This window comes from Octopus sinensis, linkage group LG2 (genome assembly GCF_006345805.1).
Source record: "Octopus sinensis linkage group LG2, ASM634580v1, whole genome shotgun sequence".
Taxonomy (NCBI): Eukaryota; Metazoa; Mollusca; class Cephalopoda; order Octopoda; family Octopodidae; genus Octopus; species Octopus sinensis.
In genome coordinates this window covers 186,227,437-186,245,306 of record NC_042998.1, presented here as the reverse complement: position 1 = coordinate 186,245,306, position 17,870 = coordinate 186,227,437, and the positions used below count along the sequence as shown (strand labels likewise).

General features: G+C 33.7%; 1 protein-coding gene across 12 annotated transcripts in view; it reads right to left on the bottom strand.

The window, feature by feature from the left end:
• The window catches only part of LOC115222534 (inositol 1,4,5-trisphosphate receptor type 1), a 324,840-nt gene that overhangs the window by 124,835 nt on the left and 182,135 nt on the right, over nt 1-17,870 (bottom strand). For all 12 annotated transcript variants that reach the window (XM_036500553.1, XM_036500548.1, XM_036500552.1 and 9 more), the window contains 5 exons: nt 17,428-17,527; nt 15,642-15,802; nt 14,562-14,703; nt 10,297-10,455; nt 8,440-8,612 (listed from right to left, as the gene is read on the bottom strand). In XM_036500553.1, the coding sequence (XP_036356446.1) occupies nt 8,440-8,612; nt 10,297-10,455; nt 14,562-14,703; nt 15,642-15,802; nt 17,428-17,527 (735 nt within the window). The remainder of the gene's footprint in view (nt 1-8,439; nt 8,613-10,296; nt 10,456-14,561; nt 14,704-15,641; nt 15,803-17,427; nt 17,528-17,870) is intronic.

The following is a 17,870-nucleotide window of genomic DNA, read 5'->3' as shown; positions in this document are numbered from 1 at the left end:
CTAGAATACAAAAATTCTTTGTAATTTTATTAGAGTCCTATATTAGAGTCCTTATCACACATTGTACAATATAATTATATTTCTCAGCTTTCTCTAATATGTATATGAAAAAGAGGAAAAGGGGGTTGATATGTCAGTTTGCTACAGCAAACATTGAAAATAATTTCAAATTTTGGCACAGAGCTAGTAGTTTCTGAGCATAAGAGGAAGAAGATTACAACACCCCTAGTACATGGTTGGTGCTTATTTTATCAAGTATAAGAGGCAAAGTCAAACACAGCAGAATTTGAACTCGAAACTTAAAGATGAGTAGAATGCTGCTAAGCATTTTGTTAGGTGTGCTAACAGTTCTTTTCTACTCTAGGCACAATGCCCAAAATTTCAGGGGAGGTGGCCAGTCAATTAGATTGATCGCAGTATGCAACAGGTACTTAATTTATCGATCCTGAAAGGATGAAAGGCAAAGTCGACCTTGGCAGAATTTGAACTCAGAACGTAGAGACAGATGAAATACTGCTAAGCATTTTGCCTGGCATGCAAACATTTCTGCCAACTCGACACATCATCATCATCATCATCATTATTTAATGTCTGTTTTCCATGCTGGCATGGACTGGACGGTTTGACTGGGGACTGCAAGCTAGTAGGCTGCACCAGGCTCCAATCTGATCTGGCAAGGATTCTACAACTGGTACCTTTAATAATAATAATAATAATAATAATGATGGTGATGATGATATATTATCCAGAAAAAAACAATACAGCTCACACTCAGTATATGTTCTTGTCTTTGTAATCTATATTTTGAAAGCCTTTTTTCTCTCTTTTTACATGATCCAAGAATGTAAACTCAACAGGACCAGGAGCAGTGTTGAACAAATAACATTACACTACCATGCCTGCTCTAGGTTGTGGCTTGGCAGGTATTTGTTATCTAACCAATATCAAAAGGAAAATAATAATAATAATAATAATAATAATAATAATAATAATAATATGTGAAAACAACATCCATCTATGAATTTATTTATTTATTAATTTTTAAATACATATTTTATCTGTGAATTTGTGTGCGTAATCTGGGAAGGCATACAATGAGCTTCTCTGCCCTAGGTGTATGGAAAACACTCGGCGAGAATCGGAAGAAAATTTGAAGAAAGAAGGAAAAAACATAATAATAATAATAATATTGTGTCAATAGTTGTTGGTGCCCTAGGTAGAGTGAACAAAGAAATACAAATGTGATAGGAAAAGGTAGGCATAAAAAGGGAAATAAATCATATCCAGAGAACAGCATTCCTTGGCAGTTCAAGGAGTTTCTGTAAATCCTTGAGAGTTGAAAAAGAACATGCAGCCCTAATTCTCAGGAAGTGAACAGCTGGTATGTTAATGACACTGCCAGCAACAAGCTGAGTATGTTAGGTATTATTATACCAAACATACTCATAACAATAATAATAATAATAATCTTTTCTAATATAGACACAAGGCCAGAAATTTTGAGGAGGGAGTTAGTTGATTACAATGACCCCAGTTCATGACTGATACATATTTTATCAGCCACCAAAAGAATGAAAAGCAAAGATAACTTTGGTGGAGTTTGAGCTCAGAATGTAAAGACGGACAAAATGACACAAAGTACAGCATGGTAACAATTCTACCAGCCCACTAAGTCAATAATAATTAATAAATGAATAAATAAATAAAAACTGAAGTTCTCTCAAAATATTTTGAAAATACCAAATAATTCAGAGGCAGTCTAACGGGCATTCAGAAATGTCCCAAAATGCTCTGCAATAATAAAACACAAGGCAGAGAAATTTCTGTGAATGACTAAACCTAGGTTAAAAAGAAAGATCACTTAGACATATGAGGGACACTGTTTGTTGCCACATTATGCTTGAAATCACTATTACATGAAAAACTATATCCAAACATTCAGACCCATAAATATCAGTCCAAAACATTTCTATCAGAACTTCTTAAAAAGCTCTACCTCTGATACTCAACTCAAACATAAAAATTCATTCAAACAGAAACAGCTGCAAACATTTGTAGCATCACAGCCTCACAGATAGCATTGCTTCTGTGCCAAAGGACTGATCTAAAATTAGGAATGTCCAAGATATCAATAAAATCTTGTGTCAGTATAAATAAATAAATATATCATCATCATCATCGTTTAACATCTGCTTTCCATGCTAGCATGGGTTGGACAATTTGATTGAGGACTGGCAAATCAGATAGCTGCACCAGGCTCCAATCTTGATATAGCAGAGTTTCTACAGCTGGATGCCCTTCCTAATGCCAACCACTCCGACAGTGTAGTGGGTGCTTTTACGTGCCACCAGCATGAGGGCCAGTCAGGTGGTACTGGCAACGGCTGTGAAAAAATCATGTATTATATATATATATATCCAGGATACAGTAGATATATTAGGAGGTGACACTTCAGTTTTATGAGCAGTGCAAAAGTGGGTAACTAAATTTAGGAAGAGAAAAGAGAGTCCTGAAACTGACCCAATGTATGGACATCCTGCAACCAAGGAAAACCTCTGAGGAAAACATGGATCATGTTCACCACATAGTAATATGGATGACAAGTGATTGACACTAAATCAAATAGCCAATACTATTAGCAGATCCTGTGAGAAAGCTGAGAATATTCTGCACAATGAACTCAGCATGACGAAGGTTTCTGCTTAATGAGTAATACATATTCTGACACCTGATCAAAAACACACCAGATTGATTACATTATGGGAAAATCTGACATTGTTTGAGGCAGATCCAGCTGGTTTCCGAGAACATTTCCTTAGTCAGGATGAGTATTGGGTTGATCACTTTGAGTCAGAGACAAAGAAACAATCCATGCAGTGGAAATGCTCTTCCTCACCCACTCCAAAGAAGACCAAGGTCAATTCATCAGCAGGGAAGGTGATGCCCTCCGGGTTTTGGGACACAAAGACCTCTTTCTATTAACTATCTTCAAAAGGGCCGCACCAACTGTGGAAAATACTATGCCAACTTGCTGAGGCAGTTACAAAAGGCTATCAAGACCAAATGCCCTGGAAAACTGACAAAAGGAGTCTTGTTTCATCAACACAGTGCTCTAGCACTGAAATCTTTGGTTTCAATTTCTGTTGTACATAAATGTGGCTTTGAACTGGTTAATCACCCTCCTTATTCTTCTAATTTGGTTCCATTTGTTCTTCAACATGGAAAAATACTTGGTTGGGAACCAGTATTGCAGTGATGATGATTTTATATCTGCTCTTGATGACTTTTTTAACCAACAGGATGAGATTCTTTACTAATGGTGTCCACACACTGCAACAATGATGGAAGAAGGATATGGACCACAAGGGGACCATGTTGAAAAATAAACATCACTTGGTCACATTCTATGGGGGTATCTTGGTCAGCCTATGAACTTAGCAGCTAACCCTCATATAAAGAAAGGCTAACGAAAATGCTGATCTGAACTTATGAATATATTTTAACCGAATCTTTCATACCTCCATACTTCCAGTGCACCAACATTTTTTATTCTAACACACACATATGTATATATAAGCAACCTTATTCAGCTGACATTAATGGACTGCATAAAATTTAAATACGAATAATAAAATATGAATTATGGAAACAATAAAAATACTGAGAGAAATCAATTTAATTTAACAAATTAAATAGAGAACAATGAACAAAAAGAATTTGTCCAGCTGTAACTTCAATTCTAATTATTTTTGGATCTGAAATATAAATTATATTCTACTTTAATATATATGCATGACTGCTGAGTTTTTGAATTTATATTTAAACTTGGGCTTAAGATATTTTAACAGCATGCAGTTTAATCAATAAGAAAAATGAAGCCATCGGATAACATAGTCCAGCTGTGATAATGTACTTTAAATGTTTTAGGAAAACAATTTTCATTTAAACTATCTTCATATGAACACACAAATTGGAATGTATAAAAACAATTAAGGATTAAAATGGGAGAAAAATTAATAGAATATGAAATGCATTCTGGCAATTTAAATGAAGACAATCTTCAGGCAAGAAAAAATATTATATTCATGAACTTTTCCCTATCAATTAAATATTACATTCCATGTTATTTTCTGTGGATAACAGAGAAGGTATTTTTCAGCATACTGAGACTGGTAAAATATTCATGTAGAGATTTGGTAAGGAATTTAATAAAAAATTGTGTGTTGAAAAGATATTGTTACATTTTGGTAGAGCCATATCATTAATTTATCAAACACATGCACCAATAAATTTTTTCCGTATTCCACTTAATCAGCTGTAGTTTTTAAATAACTGGCATAAAAGAGTAAATGAAATACAAGGTAAACATTCAAAGTAAAGGAATCAGCAGTGAAACTTTTAGCCCAATATAGTGATTTAACAATACTGCTTCCTGCTAGAGATTTGATTTTTTATTTGGAATATTATTAAAATTGTGTAGTTTTACTAATATTTTGTGCATGTAGCACTATTTCAGTGATGATTTTAGTTTAATGTAATGGGTCTTTGTGTTCTCTGCTATGTGATAAATCCTTGTTTTTAAGTGTGGCAAGACCATTGGAGAGAATTATATGTAACATTGGTGACCTGATACTGAAATATTTCTTCAGGAAATAGTCCTCACCCGCAAATGATACTTTTGTAGGACAGTGCTGAGCAAAGGTTAACCAAAATTGTGCATGGCTAACGTGTCAAAGCTGTCTATTGTTTTTGTTTCAAAGAGGAACCTCTAGTGGCATTGTTCACATAATGGCTTAATTTATTTTCTTCTAAACCACATAGATGCATTTCGTTTTCAATACGGCTGCTGACCTTCTTCTTCACATGTAACCTCATGGTACCTTACGCATGTGCACAAGTACCCAACATGTATGTCTCGCCTCACTTCAGCTTAATTTTTCCTGCTTGCCACCATTGGTGTAAAATTTGATCTTGCTTCATCTTGGATTTGTTTTATGATTATTTGAAAGGAAAATAGAACAAAACACACTGAGGACTAATATTTCTTTTTATTGCCATATTAATGATCACTTTTCTTTGCAGGAGTTGCTGTGTGGTAAGTAGCTTGTTTACCAACCATATGGTTCCGGGTTCAGTCCCATTGCGTGACACCTTGGGCAAGTGTCTTCTACTATAGCCTCAGGCTGACCAAAGCCTTGTGAGTGGATTTGGTAGACGGAAACTGAAAGAAGCCCGTTATATATATGTATATATATATATGCATGTGTGTGTTTGTGTGTCTGTGTTTGTCCCCCTAGCATTGCTTGACAAACGATGCTGGTGTGTTTATGTCCCTGTTACTTAGCGGTTCGGCAAAAGAGACCGATAGAATAAGTACTGGGCTTACAAAAGAATAAGTCCCGGGGTTGAGTTGCTCGATTAAAGGCAGTGCTCCAGCATGGCTGCAGTCAAATGACTGAAACAAGTAAAAGAGTAAAAGAGAGAGAGAGTAACCATGCTCACCACATTTTATCAGTTCATACGTGCTACATTTCTTGGCTGGTATGAATCACACTATGTTATCAGAATTCAGTGGTGATGTAAGAGTTTGGTTTGTGCAGATGGAGGCCTATTTCGCTATGAACAACATTAAATCGGAGCAGCAACAGCTACACATTTTGTTGAGCACCATACCTTCATCCCTGGTGATTCATTTGAAAGATCTTATCACGCCTAGGTCACCAGTGTTACATGTGAGTCACTAATGTCAGTCAGAAGGAATGTCTCCTATATGTAACATGTTCAAATTGTAACATGATGCATGTAGTTAGCATTTTCAGAAGGCAGTTCATAGAAAGAACCCAATTTCAGTGATTTCTTAAAGAGGCATGAATAACGAATATTGAGAAGGCAAGTTTATAAAACAAAAACATTGAAATTTATTCAGTAATGTAATGAGTGCTAGAAAGTGGTAATAAAGATTAATCTTGCATATGAATGGGAACCAAATGTATGTATATGCAAGACAGGAAAAATCACATGACTTACTATATACACTGAGATTTATATGAAGCAGAGTGGAAGCTAATATTAATCATATGAGTTGCGTGTAGTTGGTGGTGGACACAGAAAATGCGACATGTTGAAGAAAGTGATGTTGCTTCTATGCCATTAAATTCACAACTGCTCAAGCCATTCCAAAAAGGCACACGATACTGGTGAGCAGAAGATGCTATTTGTATTATTACACCTCCAGCTCTGATTGGCTGGAGTCTGCCAAAGCACAACTGAACTAAGCCACAACAACAAAATAGATTTTTCCTGTCAAGCTGATATGATTTAATAAATAAAGGATGTTTGAATTTATTTTGTTCTTAAGATTCAATTATCAAGTTTTAACTCTCATTTCATTAACAGCTAGATTCATTGTCCCAATAAAAATAGTATCCATTCTTTCCTTCCAGTTAATGAAATGAAATCATCCACAAAAATACTGTGGATGATTTTGTTTTTTCTATGATTTTTTCAATATGTATTTAACACAATGTTTATAATGTGATGAACTTGGCGTTTTTTCTAGCGGTGTCATATGAAATTGTCACCCATAATTATGACCCTAGTATTGATCTATTGCATTTCAATCTATTTTAGATTTAGGGTTGGTTAGGGTTAGGGGTGGGGGGAAGGGTATCTTTTTTTTCTTCACAAATGTAAATAAACCCAATCTGTTTCTTAAACGAGGGACATATTCATACGGCACAGAATGCTTTTTAACTCAATAGACGCCAGTGATTGGTTGAAATTGCAGAAATTAAAGACCAAATATCTTACAAACTATAGAATTTTCTCAATAAAGTCAAGAGAAAATGATGTTTTATAAACATATTCTACCAGTATACGAAGTTTATAATTTTTTAGTTACCTAGAAATTATGTTAAAAACTGCCGTTCAAACCGAAAAGATCTGTAAACTCATACATTATAGGAACTATTTTTGTTTGAGTTTTCTTGATGAAAAGACTAATGTTTGATATAGTGGTGATATGCTCTATCAGCATGCTTTTAGTATTAGTATATTGAAGAAAATCCGATATATGGTGTGTTATATATACACCTACTTTTGAATTAGCAACAGCATTGATATACAGTATTGGCGGAGCAGTTAATTTATAAGGATGACTGTGTATAGACAGCCTTAGAAATATGACTGAACACGACAATGACATATACTCAAGATCATAACAAGCACAAGGTAAGATAATATCTATATAAACATCATTTGGTGATGTGTAAAGCAATATTTGTAATCTAGTATAATGCTTCATAAAAAATAATAAAATCTCCAGTTTCAATACTATACGTCAGAACACTCACATGTATAGACACACATGCGATTATTTCAGCTTTGATAAACTGAAGACCACCATCTTCATATAAATGGCTTCATAGATAATACAACAAAATTTACAAATAGTGAAATGCAATATATTTCATACAAAATAAAATATCAGATAAGACTGCAAAATTGTTGTTGGCAAGAGAAACTAAGATGGTAGAAAACTGCAGATTAATAAACCATTTATGAAATCTAACTCATTGTCATGATGAAGGAATGCATTTGTTGTCACATGAAATTATTCTTAGTTACTTAACCATTTTCCTCCCAATGCTGCTTTCATTAGTTTGATGTTACATTTGATTTGTATTAATGGGATGACGGCATAATATTAATTTCCAAATTTGGTGTCCAGAGGTAATTTTTCATCTGAGAACTGAACTTTACTACCATATTTTGCACATTTTGCATCTTCACATCCAACATATCTTTATTAATGAAAGAATTAAGGATAGCTAAGTGTTAAAATAGATAAGATTTGCTAATCAACTCTATGAGGTGTTGGCCTATAGATCAAAAATGACTGCATTCCAATCTTCATTACATATCTGACAATATTGATTCACTCAGAATTGTTGCAGTTGAGGGAAAGCAATTCAGAAGATTGCTCAAACTGAGTACTATATGATTTATATACTTTTCTGGAAGAAGATTCAAAATTTTAAAATTCGGATCACTTACCATTTTATTTAGTGAGGCTAGCATAGTTATTTCTTGAACCATCTATATATCAAGTTCAATTTCCACAATGAGCTATTAAGCTGCGATTTTACCATTGCTAAACTTTTTTTTTAGCAAATATCAACAAAAATCACCTTCTGGCAAAAAAATGTGTTCTTATGTAAAATTTCAGCATAACTGTGATCTAAAACCTAGATCATAGATTCACTTTATATGCAAAGATTAACAAACCTGAATAAAAGGAATGATGAAATAAAAAAAATCTGGAAATAACTGAATCCTAAAAGAAAATTTCCTTTTAAAATTTTACATCTCTTTTTGTCAGCTGTAGATGACATATATTTGAAATACCTGCAGATTAAGAAACAAAGAGAATCAACTTACCTTGGTTCCCGGTTCTTGCGAACCAAAGCAATAAATGTTTCAATTTCTGATTCAGTGATGTGTTCTTCTAAAAGCTTCCTGTTATTGTGAAGAAGAGCTGTGATGGTATCTTCAGCAAGTACATCATATCCAATCTGTTTTTGCATGAATGGAAACTGTTTGGCAATGTATTCCTGAAAATCAATAGCATCATCATAATCATCATTATCTTCATTAACATCATAATTAGAAATATCATCATCCTCATCATCACTACCATCACCACTATCATCATCATCATCATCATTTAAATCTATTTTCCACACTGACATAGACAGGATTAGATATTACAGTTCATGTTAGTTTCTATTTGGAGTAACTGCTTTCCTAGACAAAGCAAAAGACAATTCTTCAATTGTATGTTTGATTTTCCACATGGTTTCTAGGGTTGCATGTACTTCCTAGCACCAAGCATTTTTACAAGATGTGTTTCATCATAGTACCAACACTAGAAAGCTATTTATGCTCATGATGTGACAAAAGAGTCCCTCTTATTCTGCATCATCTACATACAAATGTCAACCACTCAACAGAATATACTTGGTGCATTCTGTAGGCGAGCTGGCAGAAACATTAGCACACCGGGCAAAATGCTTACCAGCATTTCGTGTCTTTATGTTCTGAGTTCAAATTCCGCCGAGGTTGACTTTGCCTTTCATCCTTTCGGGGTCGATAAATTAAGTACCAGTTATGCACTGGGGTCGATGTAAGCGACTTAATCCCTTCGTCTGTCCTTGTTTGTTCCCTCTATGTTTATCCCCTTGTGGGAAATAAAGAAATAAGAATGTACTTGGTGCATTTTTATCATGGCACCAACATTGAAGAGTTTACCCTGTTCCCTACAAAAGACTAAGTAGTCCTCTCTAATCTATACAGTCATTAAGAAAATAAGCTGAAAATGGTTATAAGGGGAAAACGTGTTTTCAGTTACAGCAGATGGATTATATCCTCTTGGATTTTCTCACATCTTGCTCAGTTCATATGCTGGACTTACACTTTATGCAACAACATTATTTCCTCACTTACTCACAATACACAGTGACTCAAAATATTACATTCTTCACTCTTTCTTCATGCAACAACTAACACACTAAATTCTGTTAGAACCCTCCTCTGAACTAACTGTTGCCACCACAGACTGGTATCAATTTCTATAGATTACAGGTTTATCATAGTTTAATTGAGTTGTTTTGAAGATTTTGAAGCCTGAAAACAGTAATTAATTTTGTTGTATTTAGGAATGGTCATATTGCCAGTTTAGCCAATAAAAACACACGCACTATATATTTGGTGTTAATTTGCTTTAGCTTTATTTATTTTTTACATTAATCTTAATCTTATTTTGGCCAGAGTTCTTTAGTCACACTTCTGTGACCTCATCAGTGGTCCTTTGCTTTCTTCTTTCTTATTTGTGTGTCTCTCCTTACTTACGGTCAGCCATTTTGTATTTTGTATTCCTGTTGTATGTGTCTTTATTTGCACATGTGTACACCCCTATGTGTGTCTATGTTTAGTTAGTGTGTGTGGGGAGAGTGCCTGTAATATTTGTATCTCCTGTTTATACACATTCATGCAATTTGTTTTTGTTTATTTTGTTCATGTGTTTATACCTACTTATTATTATCATTATTATTATTTTTTTTTATTGGCTAAACTGGCAACATGACCATTCCTAAGTACAACAATATCTGTTTCAACACACGATTTCACATCAAGAATCTTGCAAAACAAATATATAAAAGTAATTAATTTGTAATTTCTAAATTCCTAGTTTCATTACAATCATAAGGAAGAAAGAAAATTCAATGATTGGCTTACTTGATTTTTTCGATAGCTTTGTTGGGAAAGATTGAGAATTCGATAGCATAACTGACAGATATATCGGTAATTTGAATGGCGTTGATCAGCAAGTTCTTCCATGCGAAGAAATGGTCTTTCACCAGTATCTTTAAATGGTGCTTGAAGAATTTTGAAAATCTGTAAAAGTTTTGAACAAAAAAGAAGGATAAAATTAGTTTATAAAATGAAAGTGAAATTTAATTACTACTTTGTTCAAACATGTGGATGTTAAAGAATAAGTCTACTAAATATATGGCTCAGAGTTTGGACACAGAACATCTATTGTCTGGTGCTTTGTCTGTCCTATCCAAAGTTGAGTGATTAGTGCCTCATCTGTTGTTACATTAATAAATGATAAGATTGTGTAGGCAAAATAGCCATTAATATCAAATATTACTGGCTATTACATAAGATGGCAGTATCAGTACTGTGTTGGATTCAGTTACATTTTTTTGTGTTTTGAGTTCAAATCTCACTTGGGTCAACTTCTTCCCACTGGGTCAGTAAATAAATACCGGTTAAATTTCGGGGTTGTTTATATCAAATACACTCTTAGTCTAAATAAGTGCTTTATTAATCAAATTAAGAATTATTGTCATTATTAGGATATTGTATTTACAGTATGAATTTAATGCTGGGCTAAATACCAAGTGGTGTTACGTTACAGCCCTTTATGTTATATATTTTCAAATCTTTTTGGGGGGTTAAATTGGTTGTCCTGCATAGTCTTATGTCTAAAGCAAACTAAAGAACTAAATATCTAGTCAATTATTGTGGTTGCCTATATTTCCATATATCTTTCTCTTCCTTCATTGACAAACAATGCTTGGAAACTTTGTTGACAAAAGATGATCACTGTGAGTGGTTTTGAGAAATTCTCAGAGGTAGTGAATAGATTAATAGCCCTTTTACAAGTCATCAGTCCAGTGCCAATGCAGTCTCCTGTTTCAATGCTTGCCAAGTATAGTACCAAGCATGAGGTTCACTTGAGCAAGTCTGAATGGTTGGCAGCAAATATGGCCAAAGTTTGTTTCTATTTATATACTGTTTGCTGTCTTTGGCTAGTTTACTAGGTGCTTCTTATGTGGCACCAGCAGCAATGGGGTCATCAAGTAACATGCAAGACAAGGCACCTCAACTGAACAGGGAGTAGTATTGAAGAAAGTGGGATCTTTGTGGTTTATGTCACTGTTTACAATTATCTTTAAAAAATTTTTTTAATGTATCATATAGACGTAATTTTTTATACTAAATCTGAAATTGTTATTTATTTATTTCAGAAAAATTTTGCAAAAATGTTACATGTGTTCAAAGTTTGATCATTTTCAGAATTTTCAGCCAATCAGAAAACAGCACGTTCACTGCCCCTTCTATCATTGGGAAAGGGGGAAGGGGCATCATTGGCATATCAAAACATTAAACAAGCTCATGAGCAAATTAAATATTTAAAAGCTATGAACAAACCAACAGGAGTTGCTAGAAATAACAGTCAAAACATTAAATATACATGAGTAAAGTTAACATTAAAACATTCATGAGCAAATTAAATATTTAAAAACTACAAACAAACCAACAGGAGTTGCAAGAAATAACAGTCAAATCATTGTTTAAAACAGACATTTATTAGTTTAAAAAATTCAAGAACAAAAGTTTGCAATACACTCTAGGATTTTATAAAATAAATTATCTTTCACATATCTCCTTCACCATTTAAATTCACAAAAATAAAAGTCAACCATGGAACGGTGTGTTCCATAGCAGCATTTGTTTCCAAACTTTAAAGATGCCTAGGTACTTTCAATTTGTTGAATGTGGGCACTGTCTGTTATGAAAACAAACAATTATGGAATAAGCGGTGGTTACACACCTTGTGCGCATGCACAGCATCTTTGGTTAATATGGTGATGTGTAAAATACTCGCTTCTGATTGGCTAAAATACCAAAAGTTTGGTATAGAGAAGATTTCATAGACAATCAAGTTTAAATTCCTCTGTTATGACCTGGATGATGATGATAAACAAAAGGGGACTGAGAACCAAGCCTTGCTGAACTCCTACCAGCACACTAAGTTTGTTGGTATACTCATTGCTGACTTTCACCTTACTGACAGCACCCCTGTACATATCTTGGATGGCTCTCCCCAGCCATTCATATTTACTGTATCTTTCTCTTTTCTCATTTTACTTGTTTCAGTCATTTGACTCTGGCCATGCTGGAGCACCGCCTTTAGTCGAGCAAATCGACCCTGGGACTTATTCCTTGTAAGCCTAGTACTTATTCTATCGTTCTCTTTTGCCGAACTGCTAAGTTATGGGGACGTAAACACACCAGCATCGGTTGTCAAGCAATGTTGGGGGGGGACAAACACAGACACACAAACACATATATATATATATATATATAATATATATATATATAATATATATATATATATAAAATATTATTTGAGACAAAACCACTATTTTGCAAAACAAACAAGGAAAGACTTAATCAATACATAAAATTTAATAAATAGTCAAAAAAACCGCCACTACAATCGTTTCTTGTCTTGATCGACAATCTTCAGGTGGACTTCCAATCTAAAAAATCAAAATTATAAAATATAAAAATAATACTTTTAAATAATTAAAGTATAAATGAAAAAATATAAGTTATAATCCATATATAACCTATATATAATCCATATCGAAAATATAGACTAATTACCACGAATTCCCTAAAAGGGTTAGGGTTAGGGTTAGGGTTAGGGTTAGGGTTAGGGTTAGGGTTAGGGTTAGGGTTAGAGTGGTTTTTGGTGTATATTGAGGTTTATAAGTTAGTATAGGTTTGTGTATAAGTCTTGGGTCTGTGGTTTACGTGTGGGTTTTTTGTGTGTGAATGTTTAGGTTAGGGGGATTGCTATATAAGTTTGTTATAGGGTTTAGTAAAGGGAGATTTTATCGTTATATGCTTTTATGAGTTTTGGTTTATCATGGTTTTTTTAGGTAATTCGTGGTATTTTGTCTATTTTAGGTGTTGGTTATTTTTTTACATTGTTTCATTCATAATTTTTGAGTGGTGTTCGTTTTGCCACGTGAATAACCGGGTGGTGGACTAGCGTTGCTTGGAATGTGAATGGAATAGTGTAGTAGTGAGGTAGGCATAGAGAATGGGATTGGGTTACTGCAAGTTGTTTGTTAGAGATGTTAAGGTGAGTTAAAGCTCATAAATGTATATAATGTTTTTGTGGGTGTGTAAGTATTGTTGTATATGTAGAGTTTAGTGAGTATGTATAGGCGTATATGTGAGGGAGTATATGTATCTTTTGTGTGTGAGTGTTTTGCGTGTGAGTGTGTGTGTTTTGTGTGTGAATGTGTATATGGGTTTGTTATTTAGGTTTTGGGATTTATGTGTTAATTTGTCTGTGTGGGGAGGGAGTGGGTTTTGGTGTATATTGAGGTTTATAAGTTAGTATAGGTATGTGTATAAGTCGTGAGTCTGTGGTTTACGTGTGTGTATTTGTGTGTGAATGTTTAGGTTAGGGGGTTTACTTTATAGGTTTGTTATAGAGTTTAGCAAAGGGAGATTTTATCGTTATATGTTTTAAGAGTTTTGTTTTATCATGGTTTTTTAGGGAATTCGTGGTAATTAGTCTATATTTTCGATATGGATTATATATAGGTTATATATGGATTATATACTTATATTTTTTCATTTATACTTTAATTATTTAAAAGTATTATTTTTATATTTTATAATTTTGATTTTTTAGATTGGAAGTCCACCTGAAGATTGTCGATCAAGACAAGAAACGATTGTAGTGGCGGTTTTTTTTGACTATTTATTAAATTTTATGTATTGATTAAGTCTTTCCTTGTTTGTTTTGCAAAATAGTGGTTTTGTCTCAAATAATATTTTATAATATTTTACTATAAAATTGGATTTAATCCTAAATCTGATTTTTTTCCCTGTAAATTTGGATATATTCCCTAATATTTATTATTATATATATATATATATATATATATATACACATATATACGATAGGTTTCTTTCAGTTTCCGTCCACCAAATCCACTCACAAGGTTTTGGTTGGCCTGAGGCTATAGTAGAAGACACTTGGGACTGAAAAAAGAACCATGTGGTTCGTAAGCAACTACTTACCACACAGCCACTTACCACATGCCTATTGTATGCAAACTAATTTAAAAAAACAAACAAAACAAGAAATCAGACACATGAAAAGTTGGCAAAATATTACTCACTTGTTTTAAAATATTTTGCTCTCTGAGCAGTTTTTGTCTTTCACGATCTGGTTTAGATACTTCTAGCTCTAGAGGGTCCGCACCAGTGTTCTCTTGGTTGGCCAGAAAATATAGCAAGTCTGACAGAAGTTGGGTGACAGTCCTATCACAAGAGAGGAACATTCTTATTTTCAAGAAAATATTTTCTTATAAATTTTCTTGTAATTTGATTCTATTAAAAATAATTGCTCTGGATTTTGAATTTTGTTGACGGAATGGCGCATGCATGCATACATGCACAAAAGATAATGCCTTTTTTTTTATCTGGTTTAGTCAGAGAAAGAACAACAACATCCATAACCATTTTCTTTTACAAAGCTTTTAAAGCTTGTGAGGTAAAGAGATGATGAAATCTCAGTTCATGGTTCATCCGTTTACAGAATATCTGTTCCAAATGCTTGCAACAAAGTGGGCTCTGATAAAGTCATGTAAGGCCCAAGTGAAATGGAGCAAGAGTGTTAGCTCAGATAAAAAGGATTTATATTTACAAAGTGAATGTTATCACTCTTAGCTGGGCAGCTAACAGCAGGAGATCAGAGAGCATTAATAAGCAATATATTTTTGAAAGTTATCACCCTTAACCCTTTCGTTACCAACCCGGCTGAAATCGGCTCTGGCTCTGTAGTACAAATGTCTTGTTTTCATAAGTTTTGAATTAAAATCTTCCACCAAACCTTAGTCACAATTTATGTTCCTAACATTAACTTAATGATAACTGAGTTATTTTACTAAATTCTTTGTTATAGTTAAAGTAATTAAAAGAAACACAGAGCATCTCAAAATAAATACAGTAATGAAAGTGTTAAAGTTTGTAACTTTCCATGGATGCTGCGCTTAGTTGAAGACTGAACTAGGTTAACTTGTTCATAATATAAACAGATAAAATAGTTAAGTATGGCATTATTATAAGAGACGTAAAAAGATTTGATCTGAAGAAAATTTTCCCAATTATATTCACAATTATATCACTTTAATGTTTATGATATAGGAAATTAACATTATGATATAATAAAATGTAAGGCTACAAGTATTAGAACAAACCTTCTTTGATTCTGAGTTATTGAACCAGATTCCAGCTTCATTGCAATATTGGATAGAACTTTACTGGCATCATTGGCAAAATCTAAATCACGAACTTCTTGGGGTGAAACTGGAACTATTGCAAAGGCTTCTTTGTCTTCTTTAATGGAAGCACAACCAACCTAAGAGAATGGCAAATGACAAATTCACTAATGGTTGTGAATGGGCATGGTAGATGTGACGGTTAAAAATGATATTAATAATAGTGGTGACAAGAGGAATGATGGTCAGTATTGATGGCAGTTTAATCTGGTGCTGATGGTTATTTTTGATGTGATAGTAACAATGTAAAGGTCATGGGGGCAGCTGTGGAAATAGTATAAAAGTAAAATATTCAGAAACAGATGCTACCAATGGTGGCAATAGGAAAAAATTAAAGTTCTTTACTCCAATATGATTTATTATTGCTTTCATATTTACAATCATTAGGAATAGTAAATAACATTGCTGCTACTACTGATGGTTTTTTGGGAAGAAAATCAAAACCATGACTGGATTGACCACCACAAGTTATCAAATACTGTCATGACTAATCATTCAACAAAGAAATACTATGTTGTATCTCAGGAGGGTCATTCATCATCATCATCATCATTCTCGTTTAATGTCCGTTTTCCATGCTAGCATGGGTTGGACAGTTCAACCGGGGTCTGGGAAGCCAGGAGGCTGCACCAGGCTCCAGTCTGATCTGGCAGTGTTTCTACAGCTGGATGCCCTTCCTAACGCCAACCACTCTGTGAGTGTAGTGGGTGCTTTTTACGTGCCACCGGCACAGGGGCCAGAGAAGATTGGCAATGGCCATGATCGGTTGGTGCTTTTTTATGTGCCACCAGTACGGGTATCACGACTACAATTTCCATTTGATATTTATTTTGATGTTGACGTACTTGACTCAATAGGTCTCCTCAAGCACAGCAGGTCACCCCACAATCCAAGGTATGCACAGCAGGCCGTCCTGCGATCCAAGGTACTTCAATAATAACCAGATACACACACTGGTTCTATTTCACTTATTTCTTTATCAATTGCTCAACCATTTAACCAAAGAATTAATAGATTATTTGAGTAATCATTCCGTCAATTAATCAAACAGATAAGTTTATCAAAGTCTTTTTGTTGTCATTGTCACTTCCTCAATGGCATGCCTTCTCTAACCCAGTTCTATCTATCTGTTTCATTTCACATCAAGAATCTTGAAAACCAAATATAATAATGAAATAAAGAAATACTGGCTTCTTTGTTGTAAACAACTTCTACTAACAGTCCTGCCACTAAGAATATGAAACACTGAGATAAACACTTGGTTTGTCAAATATATATAACATTTGTAACAAAACCATTAGAACTATACAATACTCCACCTTTTCCTGTTATATACATTTATCCACAAATCAAGCAGAACTCTAGAATAGATTGAAAGTAGAGAGAGTGGCTATGGAAGGCAAGTATAAAATTGTATCACCTCACAGTATTGAATGTTGTGGGAGTGACTTGGGAACATTACAATGTTCCCAAGTGAAATGAAGACAATAATGATGATGACAAAGACACTGACCATCTATGTTAAAAAAATATTTTTAAAATATTTCAATGTTTCCATAAAAACAAAAGTATCTTGAAGATAGTGTTCAAGATTAGCTTGATCACAACTATAAAGCTGAAGCTGATAAGAAAACACAGAATGTCAATGGTGAAATGGTGTAATTAAGTTTTAAATTTTTAATTATATATTGGAGAAAATAATTACCTTGTTCATGATAGGTTTATCTTCATCTTTGTCGACAGGTATGGATGTACTGTGTACCCAGGTGTTTGTGAAGAGATGTCGAAGACGAACAAAGGAAGATCTGCAAATTATGAAGAAATAATTTTACATAATTAAAAACAACAATATAAGTGAGCCAATTAATTGCACTGAGTGTGCTCTGATGATGACACCTCTTTGTTTAATAGGTCACCAATTTCTGGTCTTACAAGATTCTAATTAGGAGTCAACTTAGTTGTCAATCAACAGTTTTTATTGTTCAAAGTCAAACAATACATAAAAGGAGCACAATCTAAATAATAATAATAATAATAATATAATAATAATAATATAATAATAATAATAATAACAATTGTTTTTAACATAGACACAAGGTCAGAAATATAAGGGACCAGGTTAGACAACTAAGTCAACTCCAATTGATT